This window comes from Cnephaeus nilssonii (genome assembly GCF_951640355.1).
Source record: "Cnephaeus nilssonii genome assembly, chromosome: 11".
Lineage (NCBI taxonomy): Eukaryota > Metazoa > Chordata > Mammalia > Chiroptera > Vespertilionidae > Cnephaeus > Cnephaeus nilssonii.
In genome coordinates this window covers 38,766,574-38,782,082 of record NC_137082.1, presented here as the reverse complement: position 1 = coordinate 38,782,082, position 15,509 = coordinate 38,766,574, and the positions used below count along the sequence as shown (strand labels likewise).

Genomic DNA, 15,509 nt, shown 5'->3' with positions numbered 1-15,509 from the left:
ATTTGCACTGAGATCCTTCCAACTGCCATGTAGAAAATAGACTGCAGGGGGAGCCAGAGTGTAGCAGCAAGACCAGTGAGGAGGCTGGGATGGGTGTGCCAACAAGAGATGAAGGCACGTGGACCAGTGAGGTTGCCATGGCGATGAGAAGAGTGGCCTGAGGAGATGGTAGAGATCAAGGCTAGACTTTCTGTAGGACTTTGTATGCCAGACTGGGGGGGTTGGGCATGGTCAGGGTGTGGGGAGCCCTGGAAGGTGGTAGAGGGCGAGTGGGGATTGGGTCTCAGGCCCCCTCCCTACACTGGCAGGAGGCCTCCAGGTGTCTGAACAAGTCCAAGGAGCTGATGGAGGCCGTGCTGAGGGACCCAGTTCTGCTGGGCCTCCAGCGGGAAGGCGGAGCCACCCTGGCCAGGCTGCAGCAGGAGGCCAGCAGGCTGGACTTCAACCCAGATGTCAGGTACGGACGCCCATCTTTTCCTCTCCCCTCCCACCTGTTTCCTGGATGGGAGTTTGGAGCTGGAGACACTTAGGGTGGGCCCCGCAGGTGCCCAGGACAGGGATGTGCGCAGGCCCGTATCCTGTCCCTTCTCTGCTGCCCTCCTTCAGCCCCAGTCATCTTCAGACGGGGGTGGGCTTCGGAGGACAGCCCTGCCTGTTTCCGGTCACACTCATGCACCAGGCACTTTCTCTCGCCCGGACATCGAGCTGAGCCTGGACAGGAGACTTCACCGTGTGTGAGGTATCAGAGCCACAGCAAAAACCATTCCCAGAAAGTACCAATTTTCTTAAATTTAGGGGTGGTGTAGGGGCAAATCAGTACTTAAATCAGTCAGTAATTGGAAATTTGTTCGTCTCTGTTAGAACACAAAGTTTGCATAAACTCGAGGACAATTCGTTTATTTAACCAGCACCTAAATAGCACTTAGTATGAGCACAATATTGTGTTAAAGGCTTTACAAATAGTAACTCGTTTAATCCCCACCCATGTGGTGAACCTGTTAGTATTCTCATTTTACAGTGAAGGGGCCTGAGGCTCAGAGAGGCTAAGTGACTTGCCCAGGGTCACAGAGCTGGGATGTGGTGGGGCCAGGACTTGAGAGCCCAGGCAACTTGGCCCAGAAATTTGAACACACCACCCTGAGCTGTGCCCACAGGCAAAGTCATGCTGATATGAGCACTGGGCAGCAGGGCCCTGGTACCAGGTGTGAAGTCGTCCCCCTGCCCCTCAGGTGGCCTGGTGGGGCTGATTCCCAGAATATCCCATCCCACTGGCTGAGCGCCAGGCCCCTATTGTCAACCAGAGGCCCCTCCAGGCCGTTGGCCACCGGCAGGTCCACCAGGGGGCGCTGTGGTCCCGTGTGAGCCGCTGTGCGTATTCTGCTGCTGGGTCCCTGCAGCTTCCGCCTACCGCCCTCCCTCTCTCCCTCCCTCCGCCAGGCAAGCTGGCATTTTCCATCAGGTTCACGCAGCCTGGACCCTCACCTGAAAGGGCAGGGACCGTGAGGAGTATCAGTCAGATGGGGAGGCCCAGAGCGAGACAAGCAGGCATTCCTTCCATTCCATCTCCCCTTTTTCCTTTTCCTTCTGAAGTAAGACACCTCCCTTTCCCCCCCACCCCCCACGAGCAGAGGAAGGTGGGTGGGATTTGAGGGGTGTCGGAAAAGCCTCCCTTTACCCAAGTGTTACCACGCCTGGGTCCCGTCCACAATCCATTTGTGTATTCCTGGCTTTGACCATTTTTTAAAATAATGTTCAGGAAAAGCCATGGACTGGGTTCCAATTCAGACTGCCATACTTGAGAGTCACTTCCTCTCTCTGGACCTCAGTTTTCCCATCTGTAAAATGGAGACTGGTGAGGGGGTGTTACAGCTACTCACTATCACTGCAACAGAAATAACAAGTGCCAGCGAACACTGTAAGCCCAGCCCTGTGTTAAGTGTTTTGGATGCAGGAGGGCCTGGGCATCGAGATTTTTTAAGCGCCCAGGGCAGGTTCTAATATGTAGCCAGGGTTGAGAGTCAAGGAGTTAGATCATTTAATCCTTGCAAGCAGTCTGTGAAGTGGATTCTGTTAGCTCCACCTTTGAGAGATGAAAAAACAGAGGCACAGAAAAGTTGCGAAATTTGCACTAGGTCCCATGACTAGAAGGTAGCAGGGCTGGGATTTGAACCCAAGTCTGTTCAGTTTGGTTGATACCCTCCCAGGTAAGAGAGTGTCATTTGGTGTCCTGCTGTGCTTGATGGTCCTCCCAGTCCATGTAGATGAAGCTGAGGCCCAGAGAGGTGTAGGGACCTGCCCAGGGTCACACAGCAAATCAGCAGCTAGAATACCCAGGTCTGGGCCACAGACTCCCTGGGAGTTGGGGGGTGAGGCAGGCCAATACTGGGCAGGAGTGTTGGGGTAGAGGGTACATCTTGGGCCTTCTCTCACCTCCACTGCCTCCCAGGAGCCATCTGGCTGAAGCCACTGCCCTCTATAGCCTCGTGGACGAACAGCTGCATGTCCTGGTCACCACATCTAATCACCTCCTGGGGAGGCTCGAGCTCCAAGTCCGCATGGGCCGCCTGGAAGCTGCCATCCACCAGGTGAAAGGGGGGGCTGCCCGGGACATGCGGGGGCTTCTGCTCCAGTCCCTGCCCCAGCCAGGCACTCGCTCTGGTGTAAGGACATGAGCCCCTCATGTCCAAACCTCCCTCCCCTGTCCCAGGTCAGCAACTGGATGGAGCAGGAAGGAAGCCGGTGCCTGCAAGCGCTGACCCCCAAGGACGGAAGCCTGGAGTCAGTGCAGAAAGCCCACCTCGAATTTGAGGACTTCTTCCTTCAGGCTGCAGTGAGTCCCTGAGACTGAGGGGCAGGACTGGAGCAGGTGGAGAGAGGGCAGGAGGGGGTGGCATGCCAGGGCCAAGGAGTGGAGGTGGGCAAGTGCACGAAGACTTCCGGAGAGAGTGAGGAGACCGGCGCAGGTCCTAACGGGTTCAGCTTAGATGCTATGTCCTCCAGGGAGCTTCCGGGACCACCAAGTCCAAAGCCGACTGATCTCAGAATCCCTCGGGGAACTCCCAGATCAGGGTGGGGGCGGCTGGAGGTGGGGCCAAACAGGGAAACAGACAGAAAGGGAAACTGTGGGGACCCGAACACTCTGGGGCCGGGAATCTTTCCAGAAGAGGACGACTCCAAGCAGAGTCCCAGCTAGGAGAAGTACACGGCCTCGGCCAAGGCCGGGGGCCCCATTGTGTAGATGAGGAAACTGAGGCACGGGGAATCTCATCGCTCAGCAGCGGGGCAGTGGGAGGCCTCAGCTAAGGCAGGAGCTGAGGGACGGCCCTCTCCTCTCACAGGCCCAGTACCGGCAAGGCCTGGAGCTGTCCAAGCAGGCGGCCCAGCTGGGAGCCTCAGTGGGCGGGGCCCGCGCGGCGGGCGGAGCGGAGGTCCCGGAGCTGGCCGCCTTTGCCTCCACGCAGCGGGCCTTCCAGGCCAAGCTGACCCACTTCTACATGGCTGCTGAGCGGCAACGCACGGACCTGGAGACGCTGCTCCAGCTGTACCACTTCTGCAAGAAGGTGAGCCTTCCGCCCACCTGCTCGGCCCGCCCTCCAGCCGGGAGGCAGGGAGCAGCCCGGGCGGGCACACACTAGGCTCTGTGCACGCTGCGTTCCACAACCCATCACCTCCGTTTTCCAGAAGGGAAGCACAGCTTGAGAGGTTAAGTCACTCGCCTAAATCCAGTCCAGCTGATCCCGGACCCAGTTTAACCCGCTACACCAGGCAACCTCCCAGTGACCCTCAGCTATCACCTGCTTCTTCTTTTTTTTCTTTTAAATATGTATTTTAAATTGATTTCAGAAAAGAAGGGAGAGGAAGAGAGAGATAGAAACATCAATGAATCGTTGATCGGCTGCACGCCCCCTAGTGGGGATTGAGCCTGCAACCCGGGCATGTGCCCTTGACCAGAATCAAACCTGGGACCCTTCAGTCCGCAGGCCGATGCTCTATCCACTGAGCCAAACCAGCTAGGGCTCACCTGCTTCTTAAACGTTGGGATTAGGGAAAGGAGCCTAGGGATTTCTGAGAATCCAGGCAAAAGCACAGGCTTTCTCTCCACACATAGATCTCTGTAGGTGACCTTGATCTCATCTCACCCCTCTGGTGCAGATTTGGAGAAACAGCATCAGAGAAGGGCTGTCACTTAGCCAAGATCACACAGCAAGCCCATGGCACCGTTAGAGTGCTCTTTCCCAGGCCTTGCCTGCACAGATGGCGCCAGCGGAGGAGGGGGGGACAATTGGCTGAGGGTGGCATGTTCAGAACAGAGGCCTCAGTCCTAGCTGGGAACCTGGAGTTTGGCCAGGAGGGTGGAGGAGAGGGTAGGACTACCATGGTCAGGTGGGGGTGGGGGACAAGCACAGAGTATTGGCGTGAGAGGAAAGAGAAACTCCATTACTTTGCATCTATCATCTCTTGGCAACCCAATGTGGCAAGGTTGATTAGCCCATTTTACAGATGAGGACACTGAGGCCCAAAGAGGGAAAGGGCCTTGCCCAAGGCCACACAGATGGAGAAAAGAAAAGCTGGAATGTGAACATAGATGTGTCCATGCCCTATCACATGCTGTATGTTCTCCAAAGGTGGGGAGGTAGGTGGAGAATGACAACCAATTAGTCATGTCTAAGCCAGGATGATGATGATGATGATGATTAGGTGATTATTATGAGGATAGCCTACGTGTTGACTGTGTACTCACGCCAGAGCCTCCTGCCAGTATAAGTGCTTCACAAACCTTGCCTGATTGAATTCGCACCACATCTTCATGAAGGAGGGGTGCCAACATTTTTCCATTTTACAGGTGAGAAAACTGAGGCCCAAAGAGGAAAGTAGCTGGCTCAGGGACCCCCAGAGGGCTGATGGTCAAGCAGGATTTGACTTTAGAGCCCTCACCTCTTCTAAATCTCTCTCAAGTCTCTCATTTTCTGATGGGGAAACTGAGGCTTAGGGGAATGGGGATTAGCCTGGGAAAGCTGTGACCCAGCTGGAACAAGAACCCACCTCTCTGGCCCAGGCCCAGTGACCTCAGCTGCCCCTCACCACTGAGGACAGAGCGTGAGAAGAGCCTGACCCCAGACTCCCAGCTGTCAGGCCTGCCCATCACACGGGGACAGAGAACACAGGATGTTTCAGAAGGCAGTGGGAGGGACTCCGGTCAATCATGCCAGGGGCTCTGGGAGGACAGGCCACTCTCTGTCTCCCTGGGGCAGCAGGCAAGGGAGGCAGATGTGGGCCGTGACAGCAAAGGAATCTCCTACTCCCAGCTGTGCAGACTGTAGAGAGCAAGGCAGCTTATGTTGTACTAGAGGCCCAGTGCACAAACTTGTGCACAGGTGGGGTCCCTCGGCGTGGCCTGTGGGGATTGGGCTGAAACCAGCAGTCCAATGCCGCCTGCTGCTCCTGCCTGCCGCTCCCGCTCATCCCCGCCCCACTGCACCTGCCACGGGCTCACCACAGTCAGTCCTGATCGGGAGAGGCTCGTGCTGCCAGAGCGGCACTTGCCAGCCATGAGCCCTGCGTCTGGTGCCTGTCCCGAGGGGGGGGGAGGGGCAGGACACAATTGGCCCTCCGGGCAGGCAATGCCCGGATCTGCGGGCCCAGGATCTGGATCCGTCCTGCTGACCTTCGCACCAGTGGTCTGGAGCCACCTGGCTGCCCCTTTTATATCCTTTCTTCCTTGCAGAGTGTCTATGGAGGGGAAGCGGCTGACTTCCAGGAGGCCAGCGGTGCTGTTGGGATTGTGCAGGCAGCACGGGTCCGCCAGTGCCTGGCTCCTCCTCCGGAGACTGGACCTGCAGGACTACTGAGGGAGGGAGTGGCTGCCTCCGGGCTGGTGGGCCACCTGGATGGGTTGGTCAGCTGAGTGGCACTCCCGCTATGGGAGTGCACTGACCACCCCCACTATGGGAGTGCACTGACCACCAGGGGGCAGCTCCTGTGTTGAGCGTCTGCCCCCTGGTGGTCAGTGTGCGTCATAGAGACCAGTCGACCAGTTTGTTCCGTCGTTCGGTCACTTGGGCTTTTTTATATAGAGATGGGCTGTGTGGCTTCAAAGAGTCTCACTGCTCTGGGCCTCACTCCTCGTCGATGATGACGATGATGATGACGATGGTAACAATAATGCTTCTGTGGTTATGATGTGCCCTGGTTTCAGTCCACATAGTTTTATGGCCACACTAACCCTGTGAGGCAGGTACTGTTATTATGCCCATTTTGTGCACAAGGAAGCACAGAGAGGTCAAAGCACCCAGGGCCACACAGCTAGGAAGTGGCAGAGCTGGGATTCAAACCAGATCATCGGGCTCCAGTGCCAGCCTTGCCAGGTTCCTTGCCGAGAGAATTAGGCTGAATGTGAATAACCCCCACACCTGCTCCCTTGCTCGTCAGTTTCAGCCCATTGGCCCTCCCTGGAGAAACCAAACACGCTCCAGCTCTGAGGCTTCCCACTTGCTGTTCCCTCGGCCGGAGTGCTCTTCCCCTCGACTGGCTGGCTTCTTGTCTTTCTTCAGTGCTCAGCTCAGTGTCCTCTCTTCACAGAGACCCTTCCTGACCTCCTCCTACCTGTCCCCCATTCTCTCTCAGCACCCTGTGCTTATCGCTTCACTGGCCCTTTGTGATCTGAAATTATCCTGTTACTTCATCACCTGCTCCTCTCTTGTCTGCCACCTGTGAGGTGAGCTCCCGAGGTGGCAACCGGGTTGGTCCATGGGGCCCAGAGCAAGACCTGCGGGGGGGTGGGGGGGGTCTGGGCTGGGGGGCTGGCCAGGTGGCTGGAGGAAGGAGGGCTGTGGATGTGTGTGGGAACGTGCAGTCCGACCCAGGACTAGAAATCGTACATGCGGTCCAGCCGACCTGAAGTCCTACCATGGCCATCTCTCGCTGTTTGATCTGGGCAAGCCCCCTCTCCTCCCTGGCCCTGAATTTTAATCCGCACAAGGGTTGGGGCGAGATGATTTCTGAGGTGTTACCCATCTCTGTCCAGCTCGGCCTAGAAGATGGAGTCCTAGACAGACAGACAGACAGGACAGCTCAGCTGGGCCCGGCCCTGGGCGGAGAGCGTGCGTGCAGCAGCTTTGGCACTAAATAATAATAACACGATTGCGCCGCTAAGGGAGATTTATGGAGCCCTTTCCCAGCCATGAGCTCCGTGAGCTTCCGCGAATATGAAGCCATTTATCTAAAGACAAGTTCCCTTAATCCACGGAAAGATGGTTTCCTCGGAGAAAATGGTTCTCCAATCCCCACAGCCTAACAGCTCGCTGTCAGCTTCTAAATTAATGGAGAGAAAGATGATGTTTTTCACGAGCTGCTGGGAATGTGTTGGCCCCTTTGCAGCCTGCGGACATTTTGCAAGTGAAGTAGGGACAGCAGAACCCCAAAATGGGGCCGAGGGGCTGGAGTGAGGGGGCCGCTGGGCCTGGGTTGGCTGATGGTCTCGCTGCCTGGGCCAGGTTCTCCTGGGCAAGGAGATGCTTGGAGGATACTCTCTTGAGTTCAAACCCCAGCTCCTCCCTGACTTGCAGTGTGACCTGGGCAAAGGATTTCACGTCTCTGAGCCTCAGTTTCTTCCTCTGTCCAATGGGCTGTGGGTACGGTTGCGTGCGATCAGATGGGAGACACAAAGGGCCTGGCAGACAGGCCGTGCTCAATAAACGTAGGCAGACTCCTCCCTCAGTACCACTCCTCAGGGGCTAATGCTATCCAAGAGCCTGAATATTCAGCACTCAAAAAGGTGTTTATGATCACCTAGTTACAACTTTGCATCTTACAGAAGGAGAAACTGCGTTCCAGGGAGGCATAAGTCCCCACTGGCCCCTGGTGCCTGAAGTTCCCAGGTGCTGGGGACTGTTCCCTGTTGCAGGTGTGTGTGTGCCCTGGGGCAGAGAGGGAAACCATTGTCATCACCGTCAGCAAAGGAAATCTAGGCCACCTGAGGGCCCTAACATTTGGGGGCGTGTTACTAATTCAATCCAGCCATGCGTAGTCTTCGAGTCCTCTCCGCTCGGAGAGGCCCATCCTGTCCTCACAGAGCCCCCCGTGGCCCCACTCCCAGCCTGAACCCCACCTCCCTCTCTTGTCTCCCAGATGGCCTGGTTCCACATGGACTGTCAGGACCTGATGACCCAGCTCAGGCTGGGCAAGGACCCAAAGGCCAGCCCGGGGGGCCAGCGCCGCCTCCACCGCTACCTGCAACGACTGTCGTCCGAGTTCCCGGCTGAGAAGCTCACGGCCATGGGGCTGCAGGTGGCCTCGCTGAGCCGGGAGGACCTGGGCCAGGACCTGTGGGAGGAGGCCCGGCTGAGGCACGGGGAGATCCAGACCCTCCTGAAGACGGCACTGGCCCACTGTCCGTGCCCACTGGGCCCCAGTGCCCACTCGGCACACTCGGAGCTGCAGCGGCCCGCCTCCCAGGGCCAAGGTGTGAATGGAGAAGGCACTTCCACGGGAAGGCGGGGCCCGCCCTTCCAGGACTGCCTGGGCCTGGATCGGTCACCAAAGCCCCGTTGGCCTCCTCGGGCCGAGAGGCGGGGGCAGAACAGACATCTCCAGGCAGGCCCGCTGCCCCCGGACGCTGGCCAGGCCACAGAGGCTGGTGAAGGCAAAGGCCCTCGCGAGCCCCTTGATCCTGCCCCTGAGCGGTTCCTCACCTCCCTCTTCTCCTGGCAGCGGCTCCCCAGGCAGAGGCAGACCCCCCACCCCACCGGGGGCAGCTCCTCCTCAGAGGGGACAGACTCACGGACGTCTCTGGAGGACTCGCCCCAGACAAGCCCCCCGGCCTCCCTCTAGCTGGGAGCAGATTCCCCCACACACACTGTACCAGGCTCCAGGGGTGCGGGCTGGGCCTGTTGCGGAGGGACCCAGCCCATCAGGCCGCGGCTCCTGAGCACTCGGTGTGTGCGTGGCCTGTACTGAGGGGGCAAGAACCGGCACCAGGAAACTGAGAAGTCCGGACCCTGGGAGGGCAGGGCAGGGCGCAGCAGAGCGTGGGGGTGGCTCCCTCGCCCCCGCACAGACCCCTCCAGAGGGCTCAGCCATAGGCAGGCCGCGTGCCCAGCTGGAGTTCAGGGGCACCCAGCTTCCCCTTGGGACACAAGGGGCTTCGCTGCCCTCGTACAGAACCGTGAGTGAGAGATTCGGGAGTGGCTTCTGGTCTTAGGATCCCACTGAACAGACCCCGAGACAAGGATCCAGGTGCATGTGTGTTTGACAGTCACCCCAGGAACCACTGGGGAAAGGAATAAAGGGGGTGTTGGCGAGCAAATCTCTGCATGCAACTCATTGTGCCATTGGCCTTGGCCAGAGAATCCATCACCTGGAGAGGAGTTAGTGTCCCAGGTAGGGGGAGGGGAAGGGAGAAGGGGAGGGGGCAATGCCTGCTGCATCTCTGCTCTCCATCTCACTCAGCAACTCCAACTGCCACAGACCTCACATTTAAGGATCCCCGCAGCCTGGTCCTTGCCCTCCAGAGAGCACCCTCAACTCCCTGGTGTTCTCTGTCTTCTCTTCTCCCCTCCCCACCACGTCTCCCCAGACATTATCTCTCCCCACTCCAGGCTTCACCTGTCTTTAGGCACAGTCTCTGGTGCCCAGAGTCCCAAGTTCTGCTGGTGGTAGGGACCCGACAAGGGTAGGAGCCATGTCCCCGGCAGCAGATGGTGCCGAGGGATGGGGGACAATGGCAGCGGCCTTTACACCTCTGATCTGAGCGTAGAAGACAGTAAGCCTTCCACCCGCCCAGAGTAAGCCAGCCAGCGCCTTCCCCGAATGTCACTGCCCTGAGAGCGTGGGCCCGGCCTCTGCCCCAGGACGCGGTACCAGCACGGCCTCTGCCAGCCCGGCCTGGGATTTTCCTGGCTGTGGGAACAGGGTGCGGCTCATGTCCTCCCACAGATGAGGCTGTGGAAGGAGAGGGAGGCAGCCCCGGAGCAGGCCCAGGAAGACGAACGGGGTTTCTCAGGAGTTGTCACAGCAGAGAGCGCCACGCAAACCTCAATGCCCAAAGTGACTGCAGGGCCTTCCAAGACTCAAGTGTGGTTTGGGGCCTGTCTGCCTCCGAGCCAGTAGCAGGGCTGATCTGAGGCAGCTTCCGCAGGGGTCCCCCTCCTGATCATTAAAATCAGACCCTCGGGGCCTTCGGTGGCTGAGAAGCTCACGGTGTACCCACCTGCTCAGGTGTTTGCGATGCGACACAGAGCAGGGGGGGCTGCTGTCTGCACACACGGGGGGCTGAGGGCTGCGTGAGCCCCCCACCCCAAGCCAGCTCTCATTCTTACATTCCTCTCTCCTGTCTTCCATCCAGACAGGCCTGAGAATGCAGGAGACATTTGATCAGCCAATCTCCATCTAGGCCTGTCACCTCAGAGGGGGGCCGAAGGCTCTTAAAATGCTGTTGCCATAGCAACAGCATCCAGCAAGTGGGGACCACAGGCAGGGAGCCAGGGTACCTGGGGTGCAAGGATAGAAACTGACTTCAGAGGAGAGACTATAGCTACTGCGAGGGATGAGGGGGGCTGAGGAGGGGAATGGGTGATCCAAGAATCCTTAGGAGGGAGGGGTCCCCAGAGCCATCTTGTGCATCCCGCTGTCTCCAAAAAGAACAACCTGTTTACTCACATCAGCCCCTGGGGAAGAGGGGGTCCAGAAATGAAATGTACTAATAATAACAAAAAAGAATGAATCATAATAACACTAATAGCTAACCTTTATCTGCATTTTCTTTGTGCCTAGCATGCTGCTAAGCCCTTTATTTTATTTTATTTTTTAAATAATTCTTTATTGTTGAAAGTATTACATATGTCCCCTTTTTTCCTCCATTGCCCCCCCCATCCCACCTCCACTCCCTCCTCTCCCCACCCCAGGCCTTCACCACCCTATTGTCTGTGTCCATGGGTTATACATACATACATACAAGGTCTTTGGTTTACTACCTCCCACCCACCCACCGTCCCCGCCTTCCCTCTGAGATTCCGCACTCTGTTCCATGCTTCCATGTCTCTGGATCCACTCTGTTCATCAGTTTATTTTGTTACTTAGATTCTACGTATGAGTGAGATCATGTGATACTTGTCTTTCTCTGACTTATTTCACTGCTAAGCCCTTTAAAAGCTTTACAGGGCTATTGAATTTTTCACAGCAATCCTACGAAGCCAACGCTAATTCCACCCCATTTTAATAAGGAGGAAACTGAGACTCAGAGAGATGTGGGGGGCCTTGCCCAGTGACACCCAGCGAGTGGCAGAGCTGAGACTCGGTACAACTGATGCCTCTAACTCCCCCGTGGACAAGCCTGGGCTGGCTGCTGGGTCTGAGTGGCCACAGGCTTTGTCCCCTCAGCAGTCCTGCTGTGCCTGGCCACTGCCCTGTCCCCAGGGGCCTTGGCTGGGCTGGGCTTGGTCCTTTGGGCAGCACTCATATCCGGTCTCCTTAGCACACATGGCAGTGTGGTCCAGTGGTCAGTCACGCGGCTCTGGAGTTGGACAGACCGGGTTCCTGCCCAGGCTCCACCACTCACAAGCTGTGAATCCTTGGCCAAGTTATGCTCCCTCTCTGTGCCTTGCTTCCCTCACTGGAAAACGAGAATAATCAGACCTCAGAGGCTTGCTGCAGGTATTAAATGAGTTGGCATGTGGAAATCCCTTAGAAAGGTGCCTGGAACATAGTAAGTGCTCATGGAATGGTATCTAGTATTATCATTAGGTATCAGCCCAGCCAGTCCCTGCTTCCATTGCCGACAAATTAAGGAATAAATTTCTCCAGAGGCCACCAATAAATTCCCAAAGAGTTTTTCACTCGTTGACTCGTATAGATTTCCTAATTAGTTTTCTGGATCCCCAGTTGTTTCTTGAAGTCCAAAGGGACCTGGTTTATTGACTTTTTCCCTACCCTGCCCATGATGGGGGTCCGGGGGGACCTCCTCCGATATGCCCCACTAGTGGCAACAATGCTCTGCATCAGTAAAGTCTCAGCCCCTAATAGGCTACTCTGAGCCTGGACAGGTAGCTCAGTTGGTTAGAGCATCACCCCAGTATGCCAAGGTTGCAGGTTCAACCCCTGGTCAGGGCACCAACAAGAATCAACCAATGAATGCATAAATAGGTGGAACACAAATGGATGTCTCTCTCAAATCAATAAATAAAAATTTGTAAAAAGAGGATGTGGGGGTGCAGTGTCTCTCTGTGGAATTTTTGAGAAAGTTTGCAGCCTGTTCTGGTGGGAGGAATATGGGCTGACAAGGAACCCCAACTCTGCCAGTAACTATGAATATCCCACTGTGATAGGAGCCCCTTTTTAAGCTCTAGGGGTTGGTGGGCAAGGGGTGGCAGAAGGGGCATGGCCTGGGATTCAGGACCTCCCGTGCCACTTCTGCCCTATTTCCGACTGCCTGTGTGACCCCCGGCTTGTAGCTTCCCCTCTCTGGCTCTGTTTTCCCTGCCCGTCCAATGGGGACATTGAATAGATAAGGATATGTTTCATCTTTGGACTCAAAGAGCCCTACCTTTGAATCCAGGCTTAACAGCCCGGTGACTCTGAGCAGAGGGCTGCCCCTCAGTTTTCCCCATCTGTCCAATGGGTTGGTCAAGCCTGCTGGGCCAAGATAGTAAGAGCTCTGGATCTCTGATCTCCACACCAGACCTTTTCCTTCTCCAGAGGGGTGGCTGTCTTGTGAAGGAGCAAAGCCTTAGATGTCCCCAGGGCAGTGGCATGGAGCACAAGTAGGACTGGGTCCAAATAGAAGTGTAGGCACTTGACAGATTTCAAAGCACTTTTGCTTCCATCCATTTCCTCATCCAACATTTACTACAACTTTGAAGTGCACCAAAGTCATACCCTAGGACAGTGATGGCGAACCTATGACCCGCGTGTCAGCACTGACACGCGTAGCCATTTCTGATGACACGCGGCCGCATGCCGAGGATGAAACATTTGCTGCTCCTGGGGATGAAACATTGGCGACTAGAGTCTTGGAGTTAGTTTTTTCCTCAAAGTGACACACTACCCGAGTCATGCTCAGTTTTTTTGGCGAAGTTTGACACACCAAGCTCAAAAGGTTGCCCATCACTGCCCTAGGATGTCCCCATTTTACATTTGAAAAGGCTGGAGCCTGGAGAGGGGAGGAGGCTTGCCCAAGGCCACATGGCAAGGGAAGGGATGGAAAAGGGGAAACCTCAGAATCTGGACCTGGTTCTAATTAATGCCAAATCCGGGAGCCCCCATCTTGTCAGCATCTTGAGGTAGGCACCCCACACCCTTGTCCCCTCAAGTTGCCCACATCAGACCCAGACAGGACAGCTGGCCGGGGTCAGGGTACAGGCAGCCCTCATGAAACAGAGCTGTTCTGTTCTCTGGGGGCTGTGAACTGGCTACCGGCCCAGGACAAGCTCATCTGGCCTGAAACCCCACCCTCTCGCAGCTGAAAAACAGCTCTCTGCGGCCAGAGCCTGTGACCCCACGCAGAGGAAGTGCTCTGGCTGGTGGCTGGGCTCCTATAGCTCCCCTCCCTTCTGTCCAGGGTGTGATGGGGACCCTGGAGGGACCACTGTACTTCCTTAGGCCTCACTTTCCCCACCTGTGAAATGGGGGTGGGGGGCGGGCAGACCAAGGATGATGGCAAATTGGTCACCTTGCATGTGGAACTCCTGACCTGCCCTCCCAGTCCTGCCTCCCTCTCTGTTCACTGACCATCCATCCAAGCGCCCAGGCTGGAAACCTGCAAGTTTTCCCTGAATTGCCCCAGAGCCTCTAAATCTGCCCCCACCCCCATCTCTCTCTAACCTTCCATTTCTCTCTCTGTCACCTTCCCCACCCTCATCCCCGCCTCCACCCCCTCTCCCATGGATGGCTATAACAGTATCCCCCATGGTCTTCCTGCAGCCACCTGGGCCCCGCTCATCTGTCCTCCACACAGAAACTGGAGGGACCTTTGCAAATGTAAATTAATGTGACACCAAAGCACGAGCAACAAAAGTAAAAATTGATCAGTTGGGCTTCATCACAATGAAAAACATTTGGCTATCCAAGGACATTATCCGGAAATAGAAAAGGCAACCTTCGGAATGGGAGAAAATGTTTGCAAATCGTATATATGATAAGGGTTTAACATCTAGGATATATGAGCAACCCAACAACTAAAAGATAAGCGTCCAATTAAAAAGTGTGCAAAGAACTTGAATAGACATTTCTCCAAAGAAGATGTACAAATGGCCAGCGAGCACATGAAAAGATGCTCACCGCAATTAGTCGTTAGGGAAATGCAAATTAAACCGCAGTGCGATACTACCTCACCCCCACTAGGATGGCTGTAATCAAAACAGCGGAAAATAACAAATGTGGGTGATGATGTAGAGAAATTGGAACCCTTGTGCAATGTTGGTGGGAATGTGAAATGGTGTAACTGCTGTGAAAAAGTGTGACGGCTCCTCTAAAAGGTCAACAGAGAATGACCCAGCAATTCCACTCCCGGGTACATACCCCAAAGAATTGAAAACAGAGATGCAAGCAGATACTTCTATGCCAATGCTCATTGCAGCATTACTCATGATAGCTAAAAGTTGCAATAACCCAAGTGTCCATCAGCGGATGAATGGATAGCAAAATGTGGTGTTTACATAAAAGGGAATATTACCCGGCCATAAAAAGGGATGAAGTTCTGATTATTAATGAAGTTCTGATTATCATTTTGAAAACATTATGCTAAGTTAATTAAGACAAAATGGACCAATATTATATGATTCTGTTATATGAAATATCTAGAATAGGCAAATTCATAGAGACATTATTGGTTAGAGGTTACCAGGGCCTGGGAAGAGGGCAGAATGAGGAATTATCATTTAATTAGAGGCCTAATGCATGAAATTCATGCAAGGGGCTCGGCCCCTCACAGCTGCAGCTGCCTCGGCTCCTCACAGCCCTGGCTTCTGTTCCGTCTGCTGTTCGGTCTAATAAGCATATTAGCTCTTTATTATATAGGATGATAATTAATGATATTTACCAGAGTTCATGTTTGGGGTGATGAAAAGTTTGGGAAATAGATATGATCATTGCACATTGCAAATATAATTAATGCCACTGAATTATATATTTAAGAATGGCTAAAATGGCAAATTTTAGATTATACATATTTTACCATAATAAAAATTTTTAATAAAAGTATTGACACATACACAACATGGATGAGTCATATAAACTTTAGGCTAAGTGAAAGAGGCCAGCCATAAAAGATTACATAGTGTATGAATCCATTTATATAAAATATCCAGAACAGGCAAATCTATAGAGACAGAAAATAGGTTAGCAGTGGCTCAGAGCTAAGGTGTGGATGGGAGGGCATGACTATCTAATACAGGCGTCCTCAAACTACGGCCCGCGGGCCACATGCGGGTGTTTTTGCCGTTTTGTTTTTTTACTTCAAAATAAGATATGTGCAGTGTGCATAGGAATTTGTTCATAGTTGTTTTTTTAAACTATAG

The 15,509-nt window shown here is 54.7% G+C and overlaps 1 protein-coding gene across 4 annotated transcripts in view; it reads left to right on the top strand.

Moving 5' to 3' along the window:
- KIAA1755 overlaps positions 1-12,095 on the top strand; it is a 39,179-nt gene extending 27,084 nt beyond the window's left edge. For 3 of the 4 annotated variants that reach the window (XM_079784177.1, XM_079784175.1, XM_079784174.1), the window contains 5 exons: positions 309-457; positions 2,447-2,585; positions 2,708-2,830; positions 3,339-3,560; positions 8,128-12,095. In XM_079784177.1, the coding sequence (XP_079640303.1) occupies positions 309-457; positions 2,447-2,585; positions 2,708-2,830; positions 3,339-3,560; positions 8,128-8,829 (1,335 nt within the window). In that variant the 3' untranslated portion in view covers positions 8,830-12,095. The remainder of the gene's footprint in view (positions 1-308; positions 458-2,446; positions 2,586-2,707; positions 2,831-3,338; positions 3,561-8,127) is intronic. The other variant, XM_079784176.1, reaches the window with a different exon arrangement.
- The last annotated feature ends 3,414 nt before the right edge of the window (positions 12,096-15,509 follow it).